Raw genomic sequence first — 27,367 nt, 5'->3', positions numbered from 1 at the left:
ACTTACTTGAAAAAGCTTGACAAGCAAACAAAAAAAGGGAAATTGACAAAACTCGAAAATCTTTTTCGGGGGGGGGGGGGGTGTTAAGGTTCTTTCAGTACCAAATTTTATTCATACACTATTACATTACCCTTAATTGACTTTACTACAACCAAAAATTGGGGGGGGGGGGCAACCGGCCTTTCCATGAACATTTCAATAGTAAAAAGTTATGCTCGGAAAAAACTGGGGGGGGGGGGGGGCCAGGCCCCCTCTGCCCCTCCCTGTTGCTACGTGCCTGGTGACGGTACATATTGTCATTCTGTACATATTGTCGTCGGCGACAATATGTACCTACCCTCACTGTACATACTGTCGACTGTCGGTACACGTATATTGATGCGACAATATGTACTGAGACTTTTTTTCATCCTACATAAAGTACGACAAAATGTGCAGTTGCGCATTGGCACATTTTGTCGTCGGCGACAATATGTACTAGCTGTGAACATTTGCACATTTTGTCGCCGATATATTGTGTGGAAGAATATTTACTAAGGTTTCGAAGAGAGAGAGAGATAAACACACACAGACATACAGACAGAAGGATAGACAAAGTGTTTGCCAGTTAAACAATTTTCATAACTCGCAATACAGTAGGGAGAAAATGTTTTTGTCAGGAAAATTGTGTCCAGGATTGATGTACATTATTTACATCACTATGGTATGTCAAGATACCGTAATTCTTTAGATATTTGATATCTGATAAACCAGCCTATTCTTTCTTTTTCTTGTAATATATACTTGGAAATTGAAATAAAGTTTTTGTTCAATAGTAATTATTTTTTGCGTTATTCTTATACATGTACTGAAGTTATTGGAGTTTGGGGTCGACAATTTTTTATATATCAGTGAGGCGAAAGTGATGAAAGTTCTTTTTTCACAGAGAGCGGGTATTTGATTGAGGTTGGAGAGAGAGAGAGAGAGAGATTCCTGGTCTTTTTTGATGAATTTATATAATATCATGTTATTTGCACTCGTCACATTAGTACAAGTAGTTTGTGTCGCCGGCGACAATATGAACAGGACGACAATATGTACCTTGACAATCGCGCTGCATAAAATAGGCTTTCAGATATGCTTGTGTGATTTAAACAACTATTACATTAAAAAAACTACAAAAACATTAAGCAACCCTAGCTGTGACGCGACAATATGTACGAGAAGGGAAAGCTCATTATGTCGGCAAAAAATTCCTAAATAAATATACGTATATAATTTTTTCAGCCGACAACAATATCTGTCGATTGACACCATGTGCAATGAGGATACGTGCATATTGTCGCCGAACGACAATATGTACATACAAAACGACAATATGAATTTTACAACCATAACATTTAATGTATTATGTATTGTAGCAAGACTAATGCTCATTATTTGTTTTGTGTAGGTGTCATTGTTGGCATATATATAACATGAGAAAAGAGATAAAGCTATTAAACAAAAGCAGAAAGTTTCTAAAATTAGTACCTGTTCGAGGTAGTAGTTTAATAATCGTACACCCAATAGAGATACGTTATATATAATAAGTTTGTTGTTTAACGTCCCTCTCGAGAATTTTTTCACTCATATGGAGACGCCACCACTTGCCGGTGGAGAGCTATACTCGGCACCTAGGGCCATTGAGCAGTGAGGAATCCTATTCGTGCCAGCACCTTATGCGACACGGGACCTCGGTTTATATGGTCTCATCCGAAGGACCGGTCTCTACGTCCCACGGTGGGATTCGAACCCGCGCCGTAAGGATCAACTCCTTACTCCGCGACTCTAGAGCAGACGTTCTTACCACTGCGCCACGCAGGCGACTATTTATGATAAGGAACCTGATAGAAAAAGGCTCCCTTAAAAACACGGTACCTAATACAGGTTGGATATCTTGAAAATCTGAAACTTGGTTGAGGTTGGCACCTTCAATCTGATATCTATTACCGGAAGGTGGATTCACCATCTGGTACTCCTTACAGGTAGGTAAATTTATAATCTGGTACATGTTAGAGGTGGGTAATTTCATAATCTGGTACCTATTACAGGTAGGTAGCTTCATAATTTAGTGTCTGTTACAATTAGGTACATGTAACTTCACAATATGGTGCTTGTCAGAAGCTAGTTCATATTTTGGAACCTCTTACAGGTAGGTAGCTTCATAATCTGGTACATCATGCAGATAGGAAATTTTATAATACTGTACCTCTTACAGTAAGGAAGTTTCATATTTTGGTACCTGTAAGAGGTGGGCAGCTTCTGAATGTGGTATTTTTTAGAGGTAGTTCGATTCGTAATCTGGTACCTCTTACAGGTAGGGAACTTCATAATCTGGTACCTCATGCTGGTAGGTAGTTTTTTAAAACCCGTTGCCTGTTAGAGGTGAGTAGCTTTATAATATGGTACCTCTTACAAGTAAGAAACTTCAAAATCTAATGTTAGAGGTAGGTAGATTCATTATCTGGTAAATAATAGATATTACTAGCAGTAGCATTAGAAGATAGTTTTGCAATCTGGTACCTGTAAGAGATAGCTAGTCCTGTAATCTGGTACATGTTAGAGGTAGGTAGCCTTTAAATCTGGTACCTGCTAGAGGTAGGTAACTTTAAAATCTGGTACCTGTTAGAGGTAGGTAGCATTGAAATCTGGTACCTGTTAGAGGTAGGTAACTTTAAAATCTGTTACCTGTTAGAGGTAGGTAGCTTTGAAATATGGTACCTGTTAGAGGTAGGTAGCATTGAAATCTGGTACCTGTTAGAGGTAGGTAGCTTTAAAATCTGGTACTTGTTAGAGGTAGGTAGCTTTGAAATCTGGTACCTGTTAGAGGAAGGTAGCTTTGAAATCTGAAATATGGTACCTGTTAGAGGAAGGTAGCTTTGAAATCTGAAATATGGTACCTGTTAGAGGTATAGGTAGCTTTGAAATCTGGTACCTGTTAGAGGTAGGTAGCTTTGAAATCTGGTACCTGTTACAGGTAGGTAGCTTTGAAGACTGGTAACTGTTAGAGATAGGTAGCTTTGAAATCTGGTACCTGTAGGAAGGTAGTATCATAACTTGATATCTGTACGTGTTACAGGTACAAGCTACATAATGTAGTACCTGTTAGAGGTGGGCAGTTTCATTTTCTGGGGGTCCTAACATAAAGAGTACTTAAGTCTAAGACCATGCTTAAGAAGGACTTAAGAATGTACAGTCTGAGCAAAACTTAGGCGGTCGGTAGAGTTGACTTTAGTATGTCCTAACTTTTATACACATATTTAGAACTATTACATGTTGATTCTCGGCGTTAAACATTCCTTTATTCATATTATGCATTAAAGAAAAATTAAAGAAAATAAATTTGACTATTGAATACTGGTTTCAGAATTTTAGTTTTTTTCATCGGAAGTAGGGGGCATACATATAGAAGCCGAATTTTTTTGGGGGGATAGTATTGAAATACTAATGTTCTAAACGCTATCATTATTGGTAAATTGTACAAGATTATCATGGAATTGTTATGTTCACTGTGAAAATATGAGATGAAATATATTTTTGAAAAACAGAAAAAAAATTTTGAATTAGAAGATGATGACTAGAAAGCTAATAAAGGGTGTCTGAAAATTAGATTAAGTGTAGAACACAGTAAGCACGGATTGGGGCAGAATTCACTACCGTCAGAGAGAGAGGGAGAGACACACAGAGAGAGAGAGACACAGAGAGAACTGTTAATAACTTGGAGACATTCAAAAACACTTTCTTTCGACCCTTGATTAAATTGAAAATAAGTATTTAATAAAAGGCCTATGTAGAGTCTTTGCATACCGGCATTCCCTGATACATGGAGGGGGATTCAAAGTTCCCTAGTGAATTTTTGTAATTTAATTTAATATAAGAGTTTCAATTTCAAGAAGAAAGACGTTCGATTATCATGCCATGTCCGCGAGAATGACAAGGCGAGTGAACATTTGTCAAAAGAAAAGAATAACAACAAAAAGGAACTGAAAACATGGCAGTCTTGAGTATGTATTTAGTATTTACAAAAATAAATAAATAAATAAAAATAAATATGTACATATAAAAGAATAATTAAATAAATGAAAAAATAAACTTCATCATACATGTTTTTTTTTTTGGGGGGGGAGCTCCGAAAGACATCTTTCTTTTCAAGTGAATATTATACAATGTGAAAATCATTGGGACGATACCCACTCCCACTCCACCCCTAAGTTCGAATGCACTGTATGCTCCCAAATCAGGAATTAGAGGACTTTAATTGTCTCTCTCCCTTTCTTTTTCTTAATTATTACGTTTTACATATCAAATAAACAGTAACCTTTCTAGAGAACGATTGATGCGGAACTTTTTAATAAGGGTACAAATTCATGTATATCACCGTTGAAATGCGAGATAACTCGTACGCACTTATGGAGAGATAACTCCTGCTAGTAACCCTGCAAGCGGTACCAGATAGCCTCAACCTTAATATACACGTAGCGCTCCATTCTTTAAAAGCAATGGGCCTCGGCCCTTTCGGGGCCTCGGTTCCATTACTTTTAAGAAATGGAGCGCTACTCGTACATTAACCCTTACTTCTGCCACAAAATTAAAAATTGTTTTGTTGCGGTACCGACTCGATGGACTATATCTGTCCAGTAGTGAACAGTTTGAACACTGGGGCATAGAGTTTTAAATTGGGAGTTAAGTCTAAGAACATCTTAGAATGAGCATACGGTACTGGTATAGTTAGAGAGTTCGTCTGAGATAACGCAATCTTTTTGTGTTTAAATTCGATGCATTTCTGAAATACACAACAACTGGGTGTTTTGTAACTGGGCATTGATTCAAATATTAAGCTATTTTATTTCGGCAGTGTTTTACAGGTGTAATTTTTGGCAAGGTCCATTTGTACAGCAATTTCATTTCTTGGTAGATTTTCTTTTACGACCCCCCCCCCCTTCTAGATCCGCGCATGATACATGTAACATTTTTATTTATTACTGACTTTGGATAAATTTGGTAAATGATCACAACCCATCAAACAAATGTCTGACATCTACAGAAATTGTTTTTGAACGAGCTTTAATTTTTCTCTTGATGCTTGCATTTTCTTTTTGATTATAACATATACTTCAAGTATCGATAAGCTTTTAATTTTAGTTTAAAAACTTTAGCATTAAAGATAGCTTATGTTATCTTAAGTTATCATATAATATTATTTGCAGAACCTTTCCACCGAGTTCAATTTGACTTAACGTGAACCTGAACATCTGGAAACAAAAATTATCGTAATTTTTGTACATTGAAGCAGATACTTTATGAGGTAACCTAAGGTTTCTATGCCTCCAAAACTGACTTGAAATGTGAAATTATTTAGAGTTTCAAATATGAAATCATACTAATAATTAACAATTGATTGCAATCTTTATAAGCATTGAATTATTATTTTTCAAAAGATATAGTCTCATAACTGCAACGGTATGTGCAAACAAATTTAGAAACGCGCGTTATGAAAATTTGTTTGCACACACCGTTGCAGTTATGAGATTATATCTTTCAAAAAATCCGGAAAATACATGTGGAATGTAAATATGAAGTATTAATAAGACGTCACAATGCAGAACCACAGAAATATTATAAAGTAATTTTTTTTTTTTAAAGAATGGGTATTGACATCGTCAGATACCCACGGGTGATCTCTTTTACTCATCACCCGTGGGCAAACTCGCCGAAAAATCGTAGTATGTAATTAATATGCGCGGGTAATTTGATTGGCTTCTCCACAGAGTCGCGATGGCAAATCAACAAATTAAAGTTTATGTGTGTTCGGCAATGACAAGAACTTTTCCGTGGTTAACACACGGATTGCAAATAAATCCACTCATCGGTGCATTTCGCAGTTTGAGAAACTTAAGGTACTCCCACTGATGTAATTTCTTCCTGGTATTTGATGTAAGTGACCTGTACATTTTGTTTTAAACGTTTTAAAGAAAAAAAAATTGCACCTTTTAACGAATGTCAATTTATTAAGCATAAATAGCAATTTAATAAACGTATTTTCAAAATTGAAGAGCTCCAATTTTCGGATTGGTTGTCTATAATCAACAATTAGCATATTTTACGACGATATTTCGGCGAGTTTGCCCACGGGTGATGAGTAAAAGACGAGATCACCCGTGGGTATGCGACGATGGGGTACTGATATATCACTCGTTTTGTCTACTGTATTTGTAAATTTGATCACTGTTCTTTCATTTACATGTAGGTAAAAATATTATATTGATTATTAGAGAGGATTGGATATCTTACAATAAGACACTAATGTTAAAGACGTGTGGAACAGCCGGAAAAGGCCGCGAGAGAAAGAGAGAGAGCGAGCGAGCTCGGCATCGTTGCATTTATAATTTATCTCAAAAACTATAACAAAAATATTCAGATTGAATCGAAACCTTTAATGTATCATTCATCGCAATACGATTTTAACAGAAAACAACTTTTATTAACAAATACTAATAACAAACACTGCAATAATTAATAATATCAACAACTTTGGTATCAAAAAAGACATAACAAAAGATTCAGCCATTTTTTTTAAATAAGGTATATGCTTAGAATAATGTATTCCTATTTTAAGCAGGACTCTGAACTGTCCATACTACAAATTTTCCGTTTGAGATATTTATTTAGGTAAGTGAGCACCCATCTTAAAATTCAGTCATCTATTGATTTGACTAATACACAATCATGGAATTAGAGTAAATCCCGTAAAAACCCTTCAACTTAAAAGTAAAGGAACAACATAAAGTCCACTCATTCAGTGTGCAACATTGATAGGAGCACAAATATTAATCTTTTAGAATAGTTGATCAACTGACCAGATGTTTTAATAACGTGCTAAATTTCTGCCAACTTCACTCAAAACCAAGGATAAGATACATTCCGACATCTTTAAAATTCAATAAAAAATCTAAGTACGTATACGGGAAAATTGTACATATGTTACAGTAAAAGGTAAACGACCAGCTATCATCCCTCTTCCAAATCTGACTTTATTTATAGTCTAGTTTGAGGGGTGGTTTAGAAGGTAAATTACTCAAGGTTGATTCTGATGACGTCAGCACTGCTCACACTCAGCTTCGCCGGACAATTGAAGCATGAAAAAGTCATGTTAACCTTGAAAGTAAATTTGCGCTAAAAGCACCTTAGAGATGATATCCAAGAGTACATGCATGATATGCGTAGATTAATTGTTCATTTTCTAATATCGTGTGTTTTCTCTAAATTGACTTCTGTGTTAAAAATTCGTATCGAATGCAAAATTATCTGCTCTTTTCTTGGACAAACGAACGATTGATCGCATAAATTAATCCGGAAGTGTGTTCAATCCTGTGTGGGCAAGGGAGGCGGAAGAATTCACAAACACAGTGACTAGGTTTATCGCAATGAACAGTCGAGCCAATTTTTCTTGGCGATGCGAGAAATTCTGTATTCATTTTCTTGGTGAAAAATCCCGCGCTTTCTAGCTGAAAAGCTACAAGATCAAGGTCACAGTCTTTTGGAAAGCAAGCCAGTTCATCCAACCGTGGCAGGTTCCGACAGAAATCGTTACACTGGTGATTAGCAAAGAAGTTATCTATCCCCATTTGTCCCATGTCTGTTCGACCGTATTTTTGGTCTCGAGAATGAACGACTGGTACGGTCAAATAATAGTTTTCAAATTGTTTCACACCTTTCATTCCTGTAACAACACATTCTCCCTGCGTGCAGCACCAAGTGTAATGAGAATAAGCGTTCATGACCATGGAGTCAAACATTTTCGTCTTGGAACTGTTAAAGTTTTGGAATTTTCCAGAAAGATACGGTTCCACAGAAACATATTCGAGCTCTCTCATTTTCTTTCTTGGCTTGCCAAGAAACATAGCTATGCACATATATGAAGAAACTTCGTCGATTTCAACAAGCATTGGAGTATGGAATACAAGATTCACACGTTCACCAATTTCGGACATTTCTCTATTAAACTCTAAAGCTAAAGATTTCGCCATCATCGCTCGTTCTTTTTCATGATGCCAATCCGCCCTTGTGGCACAGCCTTGCCGGAATGCCTTCACGAGACATCGCTTTCCTCTCCGTGGGCCTTCACCGTTCAGTATCCCCATGTATGAGAGCTTTCGAGCACCGACTCTATATGGATAAGGTTCAAAACTGCACCAGTATCGCCCCTCCAAGTCTTCATCTTGTCCACATAACGTTTCTACACTGATTTGTTGACCCATTTTTCTGTTTAAAATAAAAACAAAATGATAATGCACTTTTAAATCAATAATTGTAACATCTTGCATGTGTAACATACATGTATTTCTCTGTTCGTGGTTAAGGTAATATTTTCGATTATCAACAGAAAGCTGCTGAACTGATTGAGACCGCTTTTAGTTTATGAAACATATCCGTATGAAAAGTTCTAATCCTCATGACTTTCTTTAAAAATTTTTTTTAAAATACTTGAGATCTTAGGAATAGATATTAAGTATTTTAATTTTAGAATTCATTTTAAAGAGTCACTTATCATCGATTATACATGCATATTTGTGCTTAAAAGCGCCGTAATTAAAGGAAAATGTTCTTCATACTGAAAGTACAACATATAATGATTAAATCAATATACATAGGTATTTATTAAACAATATCAATCACAGTTAATCTTTTAATACCAAAATTTACATGGACTGTAACTTGCACTTCGTATCTTGTATTTACATGTAAGAGGTGTCACATGTGCGTTTCTTTGACACCTGAAAAGCAAGTACTTTATGAGGAGTTCAGCGACTGTGCAATGTAAATATTACATTTAGTGACACATAATTCATAATTGATAGTATTTCAAAGTTAGGGTTTAAAGAAAATCCATCTAATCAGTGCCATAGCATGGTCCCTTCGAAATTCACTCGCTAAAGAAAGGGGGAATTATTACTTAAAATATAATGTATGCCGAAACTTTTTATAAATTTTTACATATTCTTCAAATTACGTGTAAGAAAAGGAAAGAATTATTTCGTAATTCCATAAAGTTTTCTGGAAGAAACTCAGATTAGTCTTTAGTTTATAGAAGTCATTTATGTGTCAAAATAAGCATCTCTAAATTCGCACCCTGGCCCTCACCGGGAAGACTCTTTAACCAGCTGGGAACCTTGGCCGTTTCCAGATCCCTCGCCCTCTAATATCTCCCCTCTAACGCAAAATCCTGGATCCGTGCCTGTAGGCATTACATTGTCACGAATCTGTTATACATTTACCGTTGCTACAATAGTTTTCATATTTAATTATCACGAAAGAAGTGTCGCAGGAATGTTAGATTATTCTACATCAACCAAGGACACCGTTGATGAATGAACACCCTTATTTCAAAATATACTTGTAGTTGTCCTATTTCTTTAATACAGATATTATATGTTGCAGTACTTTAAGTAGATATCAATTCCATATGATTTATCCTATATATATCACATTCATATGTCATCTAATCTGACATGAAGTTGTCATTACGTAGGGAAGATAAGTCGTTAGGAAAGAATTACTTTTGGACATTCTTTAAATGTATATTAATTCTTATAGATAGTATCTTTCAGTAAAGTGTAACATACTCCTGAAATACTCAGATTAACACAACAGTTTTTGTCACAGATTCTCATACAAAACAAGAAAATATATCGATGTTGATTAAGCATCATATATATTTTCTTAAATGTAGATAGACATGGCAATGGTTGTTAACAATGCAACTACACATCATTTAAATACGGATACATTCATGACATTTGTGGAACGTAATTTGCATTTTTTTCATGTATAAAAATTGCATTTAAAATAAGACTAAAAATTTATAAGGGTATTTAACAAGCATTGCAAAATATTGTAAGTATACTTACCGAACGTGCGTGTTCTCACAAACGCCCTTTTTACATAACTCTGGCGTGCCTTGCTGATGAATCTAAGGATGAGAAAATTAAGACATTACTTAGTTGATGGAACTTGAATTGTGTTTCCATTTATCCAATCATCACTTGACGCGCTCTAATGCTACATGTTGTGATGTATTGCAAAGTCGCACAAGTGTGACTAATGGCATTAATAAATCAGGCTCTCAAATGATTGGCCAGTTTTTCGTATCTGCCAGTTTTCGGCGACTACTAATTGCAGGGGACCGTCAACTGAAAATAGAATTCGGCTTTTTTTCGAAAGTTAATAAATTGAGAAATCTCGGGGGCAATTTTTCATCAGAATAGCTTCTTTGCAAGTAAAGGCGACTGACAGAACGGAATTAAGTATTGGAATGGACCGCAACTCACGCGCGAGAGTTGCAGAGATTGGTCAATTATCCTATCATTTCCGATTTCATCCCTTCATTTGAAATTCAGATTGAAAGGAAATTGTTTCGTTACATGATACTGAAGGTAAAGACTGCAAAGGTTTTGAAGAAATGCTAGTTTTGACTAATAGACAAACATGCAGGAAAAGAAAACAGAAGTAGTACACGTTTTGAGAAAATTTCTTTTCTACAGAAGTCAGCAAAAGCTGGGGTCGTTATACATGCACTGACTCTCATATGAATTTATTTCGCGTTCAACGCAGTTGCATATCTTTCCGCTATGAATTAACGATTTCCTGTACTTAAAATCAATCATTGTAAAGTATTTATTTTTAAAAAAATGGAAAACCGAACGAAGTGGATGGGAATAATCTAACAAAAATTGTTTTTTTATTGTTTGTTTGTTGTTTAACGTTCCTCTCGAGAATTTTACACTCATATGGAGACGCCACCAACTGCCGGTGGTGAGCTGCAAATTTTGACCTATGCTCGGCACTTAGGGCCATTGAGCAGTAAGGGATCTTTTTCGTGCCAGCACCTACTGCGACACAGGACCTCGGTTTATACGGTCTCATCCGAAGGACCGGTCTCCACGTCCCACAGTGGGAATTGAACCCGCGACGTAAGGATCAACTCCTTACTCCGCGACTCTAGAGCAGACGCTCTACCACTGCGCCACGCGGGCGACAACAAAAATTGTAAAGTGATGGATAAATTTCAGACTGTTAGTTTGATCATGATTTTGAGAGATAGTGGCAAAAATATCCTGAATGAAAGGAAATCTTCTTCATTATATTTTCTTATAAAGTAATCGAAAAAAGAGTCCACACTTTTAATTTCTGAAATTTTAACGCACAACAAAATCCGCTGGATGAAAAAAATCTTTTGAGTGCCGAACAATTTTTGTATTGTGAACCACGTGACAGTGATATTAAATATATTTAGACAAAGGCATCAGATATACAGATGATGGAATAAAACACTTTTGGCAACTCTTGAAAAAAAAAATGAGAACAACACTGTGATTCAGGCAGAGAAGTGACTCCAAGAAGTTTTATACATCGAGTCTGTGGAGGTTATTTTCACATTCTCCTAATATTGAAATGACATTGATGTTTATAAATTGTGACGTAATGCGTTTTCTATAAATATCACTTAAATCTATTCCTAAAATTTATGGTTAATTACTGTCATCGATTGTTTTTTCGTCGGTAAGAAACATGATAGAAATCAATGAAGCAATCAATTGTTAATTATCTATTTTCATTTGAACATTCGATACAAGTATGCATGCATTATGTATACCCCCAAAAAGGAATCTAAAAGCGGCTTTCGCAAATTGATAAATAAAATAGTACCATTTCTGGATTCCAACTGTTGCACAATTGCTAAAATCAATTACCTCTTTTTCTGCGTGTTCTCCGCGAAGCGCCTTGTTTCCTTTAAATATGATTATTAAAGCATAAAATATGTACAAGACATAATCCAACGTCATGGGATTGTTGCTCCTTAGGGAGAAAACATAGAGTGTTGATTCTTCGGTACCATCTAGAAAGTCTTAATTCAATGTTTTACAACGCCTTGACCCATGTTATCGGCAACAGCGAGGGAAAAGCGAATTGGAATGCATTTCTCATTTGTAAAGGAACATATTTAAGTATCTTTAAGTGGGGGTAATGGAGACTTTGATGCCTACTGACGATAAGTATAAAGACCCCATGATCATTGTTATCTTTTTTTTTTACCCGATCATGTCAAGAGTGAATTTAATATTTTGTTTGTATAACGTATTTTGACGTTCAGTCCTTATATATTCAGAGTGAATTTTAAATTCTTAAGTGTACATAAAGGCTTTGTTAATTAAGATATACGTGGAAAGCGTACATGTATATGAAGCCTGGGTTCTCTTAGTATTTACATTCCTGGTGGTAAATATGCAATCCAAAACAACTTTTCAGAACTGAAATATTTCTTCTTAGCAGAAAATCAAGTGTGTGAAAATTCAACATTCAGATTTAGTGCAAATAAAATTATTGCTTATATTCACGGGGAAATTTATTACCCTATATATTTGCAGTTCTAAAATTCTTAATTCAATATTTATATTCTTCTAAAAGTGCCATTGAAAAAAATTGGGGAAAAAATCCTAATTTACTTTACTAAAATATAATCATGAGTTTAGGAGAAACTGTATTTATTACGAATTATTCAACCAGCTCTAGATATAGCTAACGTATAATATAAATATAAATACACTGCATGTAAAGGTAATGAAAGAAAAATCATTGCAATACGATATTCAGCAAATTTTCATACTTCAAGCCCTATCTTTAACATACATTTTCAAAGGGTAAATAGTTTATATACAAATAGTACTTACTTTTTACAGACCGCTCGATATATTTTAATTGAACTAGAACTGTTCTTATGCATACGTACATGTATACATAAACCATTGCAGTCTTTCTTTGGAATGACGACGTCATCAATTCATCTACAGTATCTATTTTAAAGCTTGGGACCTAGTTAATTATTTGTAAAGTATACTGCCAAATTGTCTCAGAAAATAGACACATTTAATCTCTCCCAATTATCTGTCGTGCATTTAGTTTGAGCAATCTAAGGGGTCGTCATGTTCTTTGCAAATTTTAAATCCCAACTAGATTTCCCGATCTGATACATTTATACACGTAACAAACTATTTAAGAACGTTATCGATAACACCGAAATTGTGCACTTGTTGAACAAATTGCTGTGTTAATTGGTCTTTAATTAGAAACAATACAATATGTATATGTCAGTAAGTATATTAAAGTGTCGAAATGACCCAGTCGTTCTATCTAACTTAAGGATCGTCACCAGTTAAAGAATTTGTCACAATGATAATGCCACGATACGATTTATGTAATTGTGCTTCTAAAGATAATTAAAACTTAGTTTAAATATTTGCACAATTATTTTGGAGGCCGTATTTCTGAATTGAATCTATGTCTTTAAAAAAAGCTTTTTCTTAAAAACAAAATAGCCAAGTTTCTTTACTCAGACTGAATATATTCTGAAAATGTCTTTAATACCATTTTATAAATTGCAAAAATACAGTTCAAAGCCAGAGATGGTTTTATAAAAAAAAAAATTGAAAAGTAACGAAATTGGAGGACTTAAGATATGTTTGGAAACTGGATAAGAAGTCTCGCCTCTTTTTAGTGTGCTAGATTAATCTCAATATCAATACAAAGTTTTTGATGACAATCGAAAAGTTCAACGTCTTTTCATATCAAAGCTTGTATCTGAAAAAATAGCAATTCAAAACATTTGGTAAATGATTTATGCAAGTTTATGTTTTGTCCACTGCGATAAAAAATACTTGCTCCTAACCATTTCATAAATTCGTTAGGAAAGGGCAAAGATGCAACTCCATATAACTTTTCCTATTACGCTATTCTAAAGCTTCTCAAACAGACTGTGAACTTTTTATTTGCAAATAAAGTCATTTCATAATACATTGTTCGGATTATGTCAAGTTTATTTAACTGAAATGGTTGCACCCCTCTGATGTTTGTATCAGACTGAGAATTAAGCATACATTAAAACCCCGTTCAGAATTTCAAAGACATATTGCACAATAAATATATTTTTTTTTATATTCTATAAGTTGCGTTCTCAGAGACAATTGAATAACAACTGTATTGTATTAAAGATGATAAATTATATAAATCAGATGTTTGGTTTGCAAGATTCTCTTTTTATATAACTACCCAATTTTAACTTAGTCTTCAAGGAATTGTTAGGGGTTTGGGGGCAAAGAGATAATTTTACTTTATTCTAAAGAACTAAAACCATTTCGAGTACAAAACAGATAGAACGAGGGTTATACAATGTATACTGTTAAAACCACCGATGCACCCGAATTTCTTTAATAAAAAAACACATTCCGTATATTAAGTAAATGTTCTTAAGAGATTTTTAATTAACAAAGGTTTTGTCACTTCCTAAAGATCGAATACATAAAATGAAGATATACGGATGAATAGTCTTAACAGAGATGACATTAGGTACCAAATTCATTTATTTATTTGGGGAGATCGTCTCCATTTCTTTTCTTTACTATTCCCCTCCCTCCCCCTCCCCCAACATGTAAGAGTTTTTTTTAATTAAAAAATCTTTTTGGATGCTAATACACCGTTGCAAATATTTTAAAAACACTGTTATAATTTTTACGCTTGACAAGAAAAATAAATTCTAAGTAAAAAAAAAAAAAAAACTCAACATGTAACTTAATGCGAGAGATACAACATAATATGATAATCAAAATGCTATAAGAATATAATAAAACTTCATGATTTCAACTTCAATTATTTTACATCTAAAATAATAAATAAATTATACCTTATCTACACGTCTCTTAAATGTCGTGTTATTACTGTCTTACAAGATTTTTTTTCTTCCTGTCAGAAGCTATGGGGCTGTGACGTAAGAACGAGGGCAATATTTTTACTATTGCTAGGCATACATGTACATTGTCTTTTTAAACATTTGCCAAAAAATATCGACTCAAGCCGCAAGGAACTGACCCATACGACAGGCAAATCAAAACATAAATTCAAATTTCGAAAGACCATGTTTAAAAGCTTACAGGAGTATTTTTTAAAGTGAACTTTTACTGAGCAACAATGATTTGAAATTAAAGAAAAAAATGACCGTTTAATGATCGTGTTAAAATATAATTATTATTTAAAAAAACAGATCTTTAAAGGATTATAATAAACAAACACATTGAAATTTCGTTGAAGTTTACCTGAGGGATTGGAAATGGTCCTAATAAAATAGCATTTTACATAAATACATATCCTTGTATTTGAAGATCACTGTATATCAAATGCTGTTTTGCAGAGTTTAGGTCTTTTAATAAACCGATTAAATTGAGTTGGTAGTTATTTTTTGGATTTAACCGCAAGGTCCGATTTATTCCATGAATTGATTTTAAAAGAATTCTATTATTTTTCATTTAAACTGCATGCAAGTACGAATGTACTTGCAATACGATGAAACCAGAGCATTATAAATCAGCTGTTCGATCGTTTATTTAATAGAAGATTTTGGTATCATTTGAATTATTTAGCTTTTGATCGTTTTCTTCCTTGGTTTCCACGTTCGGTGACATTACCACCTTGATTTTTCTCTTTCTCTTTTGCATCTACCGGGCTTCAACTAATGAGAGGTTCATGATTCCCTTGTCTTATGGCTCTGAATTAATGAGAAGTTTTACCACTCTAATGGCCAGTCGCCATTGAACTCTTTTCGTTGAGGATTACTGTCAACATTCTAGTAATTATTTTTCCACGCGATCGCCTTTTAGATGGATTAAATAACGACTCTCGTGATCATCATTCCCCAAATGTACAAACACCCTCTAACACATAGACTGACAAAAATGGTAATCTTAATTTATGTAAAATTAATATTTTTTGCATTATGATTTGAAGGTGAAGATACTGTCGAGTTAAATGAGTAGGAAAAAATAATTAAATATTCTTCAGATGCAAGATACGAGTTCATGACTGTCATCAGAAGACCTCTTTTGGAAAAGGCTGCATGAATTTCCATCTTGTTTTTCTTTTTTAATTGATTTTAACAAGGTTTGGTTATTAGATCAGTTTAAATATATAGAATTATTTAGATTCTTATTTAAAACTAGATTTAAATTGTTTACATATAAGACTAAGCATATCAAATTAAAGTCTAAATCAAAATTTAAATGTGGATACGGGAAAACTTGATTTATTTGAAGTCAATACAGGTTATTTATGTCCCCTGGATGACCTTTGGCAATTTATCAGAATAAATTTTCTATTTACAAAATACATCACATCAGAAGAATCAGAATTTTTAGTCCTAATCGTTGTGTGAATTTAAAATAAAAAAATTTCTTAAATGTTAAATTTGAGTCTGTGAATCAGGTTTCCCTCAATATTAACTGAAAAAAAAAAACAACAAATAACTTTGAATATTTTTTACCCGATATAAAATTCTCATGTCTGGTCTGGACCTGCACTCAACAAACATTTTAATTCTAACATACTTTTAAAAAATTATGTATATACATGTATTAATGTTTTACATGAAAACCATTGCAGTCACCTATCGCAAGTTCATTAGGAACTTTGTGCCGTGATATACATGTAACATTAACATCTCCAAAAATCTTCAAAAAATGAATTGATTTTTCAGTCAAGAAGTTTTTAATAGCTATAAGTAGCTTTAATTCACATGCACCCATTTACACAATGTGTGCAAATGACACATACACGCATATATTGCAGCCGGGTATATTTTCGTACATGTGAACGGAGAAAAAGCAATATAGTAGAATGAACTAGAGTATTTTTTACTCCTAATGCAAAATAGACACCTAGTCAGACTAGGTGGAAATTAACTTTTACACTATGAGTCAATTTACTACTGGCGTATTTTCAGCCATGTGAACACGTAGTACATTTTATATACATATGCAAATGTTGAACTTTTATGAGAAAGAAAACCCGACATGTGCTGCATGCGTCCTCATGCGCGGATCTAGAGCAAATATAAAATGACTTTGGACCCCCCTCCCCCCTTAGAAAACGTAGACCCCACCATCACCACCACGAAATAGTTTTTTTTTTCACGTTTGGGAACTGGATTTTACCATTTTTACGTTTTTTATTTTTATTTATTATATACCCAACTGTTTGTCACTCAGTTTTACTGTTGAACTTATGCAATCACGTGACGGTGTGATCCGACGTTCCGGATCACCACACTGTGGTTTTCTGAATCCATATCACCCCTCTCTGAAACTGATGACGTAGTACACAGATAAATGACGTTTTTATTCTCGAGCATCAAAAAGTTCCCTAACAAAATGGTTTGCTTAATGTAGAAAAGTTATGTAATTGATCCAAAAACTTTCCTTTTATTATATTTTGCTAGTTGTAAAGGGGTATATAATAAATTTATCTTCGCGTCTCGTTTGATCTGATGATCCGCTCCTGTCAACTTGACGTGATACGGCTCTTCGGATCAAGTTACTGTTATAATGATAAATTTATTATATACCCCCTTACAACTAGCAAAATATAGTTTTCAAAAAACTTTTGAGATCAATTATATAAGATTTTTCCATTAAACAAAGCATTTTTGATGCGCATGTTTCTGTGTACTACGTCATCAATTTCAGAGAGAAGTGATATGGATTCAGAAAACCACAGTGTGGTGATCCGGAAAGTCGGATCACACCGTCACGTGATTGTACGAAATCTACAGTAAAATTGAGTGATACACTCTTGGGTGTATAATAATATATATTTATTTTGCTTTTCAAGAAATTTTCTGTGTTTAATACGTTTGGGAAAGGAATTTAGGTTGTATTTGTTTTGTGTGTGTTTTTGTTTTGTTTTGTTTTTTTGTTTTTTGTTTTTTTTTTTTTTTTTTTTTTTTTTTTTTTTTTTTTTTTTTGCTTTTTCAAAAAAAAAAAAATTAATTATTATTTCCAGTAGCATTTGAACAAGAAATGTCGAGAAGAAGGGAACTGCAAAGATAGATGAAGAAATAATCTATGTAGGAAAAAAATTGGAGTTGAAGGACAATTAGAACCCCCCCCCCCCCCGAAGTTAGCCAAGTTATTTAAAAAATACTTTGAAACTGAAAACTGATTATACACAGTTGGCAAGTGCACGTGAAAGCATCGCAAAAATTGCATTACACACTTTAAGTTAAGTTTGCTTACTTGTAAAATTTACACATGTAAGTAAATGGACGCAAATAATAGAGACTTAAATTTTGCTCGTGGAATTGTTACCATTTCTAGCATTTTGATAAAATTTAACAGCCAGGGCATTTTTTCCTTAGTAACCAGAGACACAACCATATCATTTGATTTTAGAAAGACAGAGGATCGAAACGGACAAACGAATTCGAAGGAGATTTCACCATACAATAAGTTCTTCTGGTTTGTATGTACGATCAGCAAAGCTATAAAATGCAACTTTCAGAAATGTGCACTGGGATTGCAGAATTTGAAAGAGAATGTGAAAATTTGCTTAAATACACTGAAAGTATTTTACATTTACAAATCATGCTTAAAAATTTATTGATATATCTTTAATGAAGGCTTATCGCGATGTAATTTGAATTTAATCAAACATGCTAAACTTCTATTATACGAAAAGAATTTTTTAAGGTTTACATCATCGACCCCATGGAAGAATTACCTTTAATTAGGCAGCGATTTCCCATACAGAGCAAGACCTTCTGGACAACAAATGTAATGTACAAATCGCGTGACCACATATTCCGCCTTCATTTTACGTGTAAATAGGGCGTGTATATATATAAAAAAGATCTTGATAAATTAACACATGTACAATATACTTACTGAATTATCTGCATGTAAAAGATTGGATACCTGGACTGATCAGAAATTCACCTGTCAAAACAGAGGTTGTGTGTTAATTTGTCCGACAAGTATTAACCTTAATAGTCCTCGTGTTGCACAAGTCTCAAAGGCAGATTTCACAATATTGATATTTATATTTGAAATCAAATATATATCCATATAATGAGACGTTTGCCGGCCTAGGTCATAGAGTATGCAAAATCAATTGATCGGAAGATAAACATTCTTTATTCTTTCGCGACATTTAAATTTAAAAACTCTGAAAAACGTACATGCTTTATTGATCATTATGGAAGATGATTAAATTAGTTTAAGCATCTTGCCCCTTTCATTCGTAAAAGACACAAGAATAAACGTTTCAATCAAGTTTAAACTGATGTGAGAGTAAAACGTACCATACTTAAAGTATATTTGCGGGTCATAGTATTAAATGAACAGATTATTAATCGCATTACAAGACTTTCGAAATTTAAAAGTGCAAATGTGTTGACTGTCGATCTCAACAATGGATTTTAAGAAACGGTACTCTTACATACTTATGAAAGACTATTTTTTTAAATTAAAAAATAGATATAATATAGATTGTCAAAATGCCTGATGACCAATGATACATTTGTGCAATCGTTCGTAGTGTTTAGCATACTGTATGTCTGCCTGTTAAGACTCTTTATGCAACATGTATAGTATTTCAATAGCAGAATTCAAGCTCTTCCTAATAGATATTTTCAAGCAATGACCTTTACCAACCTACCTTAAGAAGCGACTTAGAATTGCTATATCAAACAAAGGGTATAGCACTACAAGTTCACCTCTGGGCACAATACTCTAGCAATAATGCATCTTGTTATTACCCTACATATAGCCAAAGATCAGATCATGTTCAAATTATTATGATCTATAGCATTAATGTAATTAATGTTCCTTGATTTTCCATTTGAAACAATTAAATTCTTCTTGTGAAAGTGCAATCTTAACGTGAAAATTCAATCTCACTCAAAGATTGTCAACAACATTCAAGCAGTTCAATGAGAAGGCCTGCATACTACTTTTCTTGTTACATGTATGTACATGTAGAAGTGAATACACGTAACTTACAATTGCAAGTAAACAGAACTATAGTTTAAAACTAGATGTGTCAGTGTGACACGAATGCCCCCGCCGCTGACATACAGGTTTTAAATATGTGAAAGTCTAAGCATGTGTAAATAATAAGTGGAAATTGCATAAACATGACAAAAGTGATATACATTTATTGACTGCCACTGGGTTCGAGAGCAACATGCATTTTGTCCACCCCTCGAACCAAACTGTTTGCCTGAGGCCTAACGGGTTTAAGGGGTCGACAAAACGCATTGTTATACCTTTAAAATTAGTTCCTTTATAAATCTATACTTTAAAAAGTCTAACATTTCTGATGTTTTACTGAGCGGTCATAAAAAAATCGACGTTTGACCGCAGAGTGAGGTATTGGATCTGTGGACGAGATATTGGACTGCTTACGTCACACTGTGGGCGGGATCAACAAAATCTTATTTGCATTCGTTGGTATGGAAGCCAGCAAAAAATAAAATAATAAAAAAATAAAAGGCATAACAACATTTATTGACAGAGCTCTCGGGCAAAATGCGTTTTGTCGACCCTTCGAACCAAACTGTGTTTGTCTTCCGCCTAACGGCCTCAGGCAAAAAGTTTGGTTCTTGGGTCCGACAAAACGCATGTTGCCCTCGAACCCAGTCAGTAAATGTATATTATGCCCAAGAACACGTTCAATAAATGTTTTGTTAAACATTTTATTTATTAATTTTTTTTTGACATAAATGTATTTGATCCTGTGTTAGCTTCCATGATGTAAATTTTCCTTACCCGCACTACGGTAAAACTCGGTCAATTCTGTCACAGTCGAACACTAACGAATGCAACTAAGATTGAGCCGATCCCAGTGTGACGTAAGCGGTCCAATATCTCATCTCAGTAGAGCATTGGAAATATTAGACTTTTTTTGCATAGATTTATATACAGGGTGTTTCAGCAAACATGTCCCGACTTTCTATGTCTATATTTGTGCACAAAGATAAAATATTTACAAAAGAACAACTACATTTCATAGTAGGTTTTCAGGCAATATGATTGATAACCGAATAAACAAAATTCACTACTAGATGATAACTGTCTTTTAAAAGTTTTAATGGCATCATCTAAAGTCAGGTAGTGAAGTTTTTTTTTTTTTTTAAAATAAATGAATGATAGAAAGAGATCTCTTTATTGACATTATTAAACTGTACTATGCAAACGGAAAGCTGCAAATAGTGAATAGGATCCCCCCTTCCAAAATTTGAGCATTATGGGCAGTGTTGAACTTTAGAAAATAAATGATTCTGGTGACTGAGAAACATTGCACCCATTTTGGAGTGTTATGAAATAACCTAAAATCAAAAACTGTCTCGATCTGATGTCCATGTTTTAAAAATGGATGTTTTCAGATTAAATGATTTATTTAAACCTTCATATTGATAAAATTATATATTTATGTTCTTCACGTTTTTGCAAAAAAAAAAAAAAAAAAAAAATCTTTTCATAAATACTGCACAACTTTTTTTCCGAAACAGCAAAGTCGAGACATGTTTGCTGAAACACCCTGTAGTAACAAATCTTTAAAGGTATTATAACAAAATATTACATTGCTGCTTTTGTTTTCTGCAATCAATATTGTCTATACCGAAACAGACTTAAGATGTGTGAAATGTTGATTAATTACAAGCAAAGCAATAAAAAGGCCCAAAAGCAGTGAATAAGAAATTTTCACATTCGAAAGGCCATCTTTTTGTGTAGAAATGGGTAAATGAATACGAAACTCATATTTTCTCTGTAAGTCTTCAATATAAAGAGACAACCCAAAGATCTTTATGTAGAAGCAAAACAAATTTTAAAAAGACCAAACGAAAGGAAAATAACATATTTTCAAAGCCTAAGTAACTTTGGTAAAAATTGGTCAATAATTACGAAACTTGAACTCGATCTGTAAGTGATATTTCTAAAGGTACAGCCCCCCCCCCCCCCCAATGAAATAAAATATATAAATAAAAACAGAAAACCGTTAATTATTAAGTTTTCAAAGTCTTAGGGTCATAACTTTTGTAAAAATACGTTAAAATGTACAAAACTTAAACGTGATCTGAAAGTAATCAATATCAAGAGACATACCAAAAAATCAACTCCTTTTCTACTAGCATACGTGTAGTTAAAAGAAAATCCGGATAACTTTCGTAAAATTAGGTCATTCAGCAAGAAAATTGAACTTATCTATATGTCATCAATATTAAGACAAATGCAAAAAATCAGCAATCAACTCATTATCTACAAACATAGCGAAAAAAGTCTGGAAAAAATTGAATTATTAGAAATGTTCAAAGTCTAAGGGCCATAACTTTCGCAACCAGAAGTCTTTGACGAGCTGTAGCTCTTCTGGTGTGTACTTAATGTAGCTTAGAATAGTCTACTTGTGTACATGTACTAAGTCTTAATGAAATCTGACTAAACTGTATGAGGAATAGCATTTTGAAAGAATTTCACAGAAATTTCAATTTTTAGAAACCTTGGCAACAGCCGTTTGTCAAAAACAAAAACCACTAAAAAGAATTCCGCATTTAAGTATACTCTACTTGTGTATCAAGTCTTATTGAGATTGAACCAAAACTATAAGAAGAGTAGTGTTTAGCTAGAATTTCAAATATACATGTATTTCTATTTTAGAAACCATGGCAACACCATTTTACAAAATAAAAAAACGATAAATAGAATTATTACGTATCTAAATATAGTGTACTTGTGTACCAAGACTTACAGAAATCGGACCAAAGCTGTTAAAGGTGTAGAGTTTTTAGATAATATCACATAAATACTTATTTTTATAACATGGCAACACCGTTTGATGAAATTAAACCAGAAGTCTCTGACGAGACTGTAGCTCTGCTGGTTGTACTTATAAAGGAAGATAAAAGTAGCACTCGGACTTGAAACTTTGCAACAGCAATAAATAGAATAATGATCCTTGGTTTAGTCTTTTTGTGGCAAGATTTATTGCAATCAGACTAAAACTGTAGGAGGAGTAGCCTTTTAAATAATTATACAGAAATTTCGATTTAAGTCATTCAACAAAATCAAAAAACAATAATGACAATTATGTATCTCAGTGTAGTCTACTTGTATGCCAAGTTATACTGAAATCAGACAAAAAGTGTAGGAGGAGTAGCGTTTGTAAGTATTTCAAGGAAATTTCTATTTTTAGTAACCATGGCAACACTGTTCACCAAAATCAAAAACGGATAAATAGAATTAAGTATCCTAGTGTAGTCTACTTGTGTGCCAAGTTATATTGAAATCAGATCAACACTGTAGGAGGAGTAGCGTTTTAAAAGTATTTCCAAGAAATCTCTATTTTTAGTAACCATGGCAACACTGTTCATTGAAATCAAAAATTGATGCACAGAATTATGTATCTTAGAGTAGTCTACTTGTGTGCCACGTTATACTGAAATTGGACCAAAACTGTAGGAGGAGTAGCGTTTTGAATGTATTTCACAGAAATTTCTACTTTTAGTAACCATGGCAACGCCGTTCATCGAAATCTAAATCCGATACACAGAATTATGTATCTTAGTATAGTCTAACTGTGTGCCAAGTTATATTGAAATCAGATCAAATCTGTACGAGGAGTAGCGTTTTGAAAGTTTTTCACAGAAATTTCTATTTTTAGTAACCATAGCAACACCGTCTATTGAAATCAAAAACCGATTCATAGAATTATGAATCTTAGTATAGTCTAATTGTGTGCCAAGTTATACTGATATCAGATCAACACTGTAGGAGGAGTAGTGTTTTGAAAGTATTTCCAGAATATCTCTATTTTTAGTAACCATGGCAACACTGTTCATTGAAATCAAAAATTGATATACAGAATTATGTATCTTAGTGTAGTCTACTTGTGTACCAAGTTATACTGAAATCAGACCAAAACTGTAGGAGGAGTGGCATTTTGAAAGCATTTCCAAGAAATCTCTATTTTTAGTAACCATGGCAACGCCGTTCATTGAAATCAAAATCCGATACACAGAATTATGTATCTTAGTGTAGTCTACTTGTGTGCCAAGTTATACTGAAATCAGACCAAAACTATAGGAGGAGTAGCATTTTGAAAAATTGTTTACAGACGGACGGACAGATAGACAGACGGACGGACGACGGGCACCTTACTATCGCATAAGCTCCTCTGGTCTCTGACCAGTAGAGGTAAAAACGATAAACAGATTTTGTATCTTAGTAGAGTGTACTTGAGTACCTAGTCTTTTTGAATTTGGACCAAAACTGTAAAAGGAGTAGCATTTTGAAAAACTTTCACAGAATATTCCATTTCCAACACCGTTTGGCGAAATGAAAAAAAAACAGATGTATAGAAAAACGTAATGTATAAGGTACCTATGTATAAGCCTTACTGAAATTGGAGCAAAACTGTAGGAGTAGCATTTTGAAAAATTGTTTAAAGACTGACAGATAGACGGACGACGGGCACCTTACCATCGCACATTTTTCGTGTTGAAAAATTTACAGACAAACGGACTGACACCTTATGCTGATCTCGGATCCGAAGGGCTAAAAATAGGTCAATCATCAAGAAACTCCAAACTTACCTGGAAATTTTTAATAATTAGACACATACCAAAGATCACCTCATTATCTACAAGCACAGCAAAAAAAAAAAAAACAAACAAAAACAACCCCCCCCCCCAAAAAAAAAAAAAAAAAACTAAAACAAAACAAAAAACGACAAAGTAATTACAATTAGTTACAAACGGACGGAAATGGGTAACACTTAATATAGATATGCTTCGGTCATTCATTGTTGGGGGCATAAATATTTGAGATCCATTCATGCATCTTATCAGTAAACAGTGGGTGATGTTGGAAGTTGTTTTTAGATAAAGGTACATGTGAAATTATACAAGAGAGTTAATGCATTTTTAAGTTTTTAATTGTTAAACTCGTTATTTGAATTATTGAAATAAAAATTATCAGCTAGAGTCAACGTCACTTTTAGAAATTTCGCCTATTTTCCAACCCGAAAAGGACGAATACATTTCCATCAAATAATCGCCTTCTTGTCCAAACTTAGCGATCCAAACTATATCTCCTTTCTTCACCTCGGCAATCACCATGGAGGTGCAAGAAAGATTAGATGATGCTGTCTCTCCTTTATTATTACAACTATTAAGTCTCTTCTGAAGACCATTAATATTCATCTCGGTTTCGTACCACTTTCCCGGAATAGTTACACTTGTCCAACTGAAAGCGTACACACCAGATTCGGGTACCATGAATATCCCAGTGGTGGGGTCATAAGCTTCACCAATGTTGATTTCAACGATATTGTAAATTACGATTTCAGACACAGTTTCGTTGTCTTCCATTGGAGACCCTAATGCGGCCGAAAAAGCTACAGCTCTCTGGGCAGACAACTCCTTTATTTCTGAAAAATAATCCATTCATTATTATCAAATTCTGAAGAAAAAAATCCATCAGAATACTTAAACCCATTTGCAAGATAAAAGGAAAACTCTCAGGATCAAGAAATGTGCGTGACAATATACGAGTGTACCAAGTTTGATGTCAGTCAAACAAAGAGTTTTCAAGAAATTTATAAGACATCATTTAGTCTAAGCTACTGACAGGTGAAAAACAAAAAGACCCCCCTTTTTCAGGTCTGAAGTGGGTATAACAATTTCCTACGCAACCTCCATGGGAACTGTGTACATGTACCTACCGTCTTCCATTAAGTCCCCAGCATTATGTCGTTTTAAAGTTGCCTCTACTTTTCCAATTTTTTCATCGTCGGTTTCACGTTCACTGTCCACTGTATTATCTCTTTTGCCCGATTTTTGATGTACCTGAAATCTTGTTTCTATCTCTTTACACTTTTCCTCCAACTGCTGCATTCTGTACTCGAAGAAAACAGCGGTGATAATAACTGCACACACAGAAAGGGTTATGATGATGTCCTGTTGCATGATGATACATTCACAGGTATTTTGATATACTCTGTTCTGAAAAAAATAAGAGAAGGCAGGTTAAATAGTCCAATCTTCTGTACACTGAATCAATCTAACATTTTTTTTCTGAATTGAAAATCAGACTTCAGAAAGATAAATATCCATGTTTCCAAAATGCAACAATACTTCGTCTTTCTCTGATAAAACTCCTCAAAGTGTTTGTTTAAAGGATTTAGTATTATCAACATTGCTTATGACCAGATGGGATGCAGAACTTCTTTAAAATTCTTTCCATGCATATTTAACCATGGATAGTATGTCATGCAGATAATTTGAAAGTATGAAAGTAAAACATGTTTATCAGAAAACATTTCGAGATGTGAGGAGTGGTATGAGTCAGGAATCAATCATAAATTTCAGTAAGCAAAAAATGAACCAAGGTTAAAAGCGACTGTAGTTTGAAGTTTGTATACGTACGCTGCTCCTAAAATATGAAGTACTTACATAAATGTGTCCGACTAGTAGATTGAAATTCCATTTAATATAAAAACTCAGTTTTAACACACCGAAAATAAACTGATTTTACGAACAAGTCGGTACTGATCTCTGTATGTAGTACATAAGAGGATTAACGCATTTATTAACTCCCCTCCTTGCCATTTAAAGCCATTGATATCTAACAGGAAAACAAGAAACTCAGCTTTAAAGATCTGAATGTGCTTGCCCTCGTGTTTCCCAGCTCAAACTTGTTTGCTTCAATAAATAAAACATACCATAGACATTTTGAAAACTGTTCTTGAATTGCATACTTCATCCCCGAGTATGTTATGCGAAAAATAAGAAATTGTAAAATAATGTTTAATAATTAAGTACAGCTGAATTACTTATAGGAAAAAATATTACATAAAAGGAAGACCTTTTCATACAAAAGGCTAGTACAGTAAGGTTAAATTTGGAAAATAAAAAACAAAACTAAAACGATATTTGAACATAAGAAGTAATAATAAACAAGATAAGTCGTATTAAGATTTTTAAAAAGCGTTATATTATCATGACGAAAGGAAATCTTAGAAAGTTAAGCCATTCTTACGACTCAAGGTACAGAGTGTTTCATAATATGTGTTACATTTTGAATCTATAAATATACTAACACAAGAAAATTAGAGAAATTTTTATATTGCGTCATTTTTTTTTACGTTGAATTTGACTACGCCAAAATCTCGCATATATGTTATAAAGGATTTTCGCCTATTTTTATGGCATGTCAAACGTTGCAATGTTCGATCTTTTCCATTTGCATTGTATGATCTTCTATTTGTATCCTATACTTTTCCATTTGTATTATTTTTTCCATTTGTATTATTTTTTCCATTTGTATTCTATAATCTTTGCATTTGTATTGTAAATTTGTTATTTTTATTCTATAATTCTCCATTTGTATTGTAAGGACCTGTCAGATGTTTAAAATTTCACTATGGTTTACTGTGTAATAATAGTAGGGCGGGTGGACTTTATTTGTAATAT

The 27,367-nt window shown here is 33.7% G+C and overlaps 2 protein-coding genes across 2 annotated transcripts; both read right to left on the bottom strand.

Moving 5' to 3' along the window:
• Positions 1 to 7,322: 7,322 nt before the first annotated feature.
• LOC133206317 (alpha-protein kinase vwkA-like) lies at positions 7,323 to 10,224 on the bottom strand. Its single transcript, XM_061342270.1, has 2 exons — positions 9,930 to 10,224; positions 7,323 to 8,283 (listed from the first exon to the last, which is right to left on the bottom strand). The coding sequence occupies exon 2, from the start codon at positions 8,277 to 8,279 to the stop codon at positions 7,323 to 7,325; it is 957 nt and encodes a 318-aa protein (XP_061198254.1). The 5' UTR covers positions 8,280 to 8,283; positions 9,930 to 10,224.
• Positions 10,225 to 24,817: 14,593 nt separating this feature from the next.
• On the bottom strand, positions 24,818 to 25,868 carry LOC133171818 (uncharacterized). Its single transcript, XM_061306616.1, has 2 exons — positions 25,618 to 25,868; positions 24,818 to 25,323 (listed from the first exon to the last, which is right to left on the bottom strand). Exons 1-2 carry the CDS (start codon positions 25,859 to 25,861, stop codon positions 24,869 to 24,871), a joined length of 699 nt encoding a protein of 232 aa, XP_061162600.1. The 5' UTR covers positions 25,862 to 25,868; the 3' UTR covers positions 24,818 to 24,868.
• Positions 25,869 to 27,367: the final 1,499 nt, after the last annotated feature.

Source organism: Saccostrea echinata, unplaced genomic scaffold, assembly GCF_033153115.1.
Source record: "Saccostrea echinata isolate AGI-Se365-2 ecotype Australia unplaced genomic scaffold, CSIRO_AGI_Sech_v1 ptg000054l, whole genome shotgun sequence".
NCBI classification, from domain to species: Eukaryota; Metazoa; Mollusca; class Bivalvia; order Ostreida; family Ostreidae; genus Saccostrea; species Saccostrea echinata.
Note: the sequence above shows the minus strand (reverse complement) of the source record. Positions and strands in the feature narration are given on the sequence as shown.

Excerpts from the sequence above, each read along its gene's own strand:
- LOC133171818 (XM_061306616.1), bottom strand. The coding sequence starts at position 25,861 with ATGCAACAGGACATCATCATAACCCTTTCTGTGTGTGCAGTTATTATC. Across the intron at positions 25,324-25,617 it reads TGGGGACTTAATGGAAGACG|AAATAAAGGAGTTGTCTGCC; the intron begins GTAGGTACATGT and ends ATTATTTTTCAG.
- LOC133206317 (XM_061342270.1), bottom strand. The coding sequence starts at position 8,279 with ATGGGTCAACAAATCAGTGTAGAAACGTTATGTGGACAAGATGAAGAC.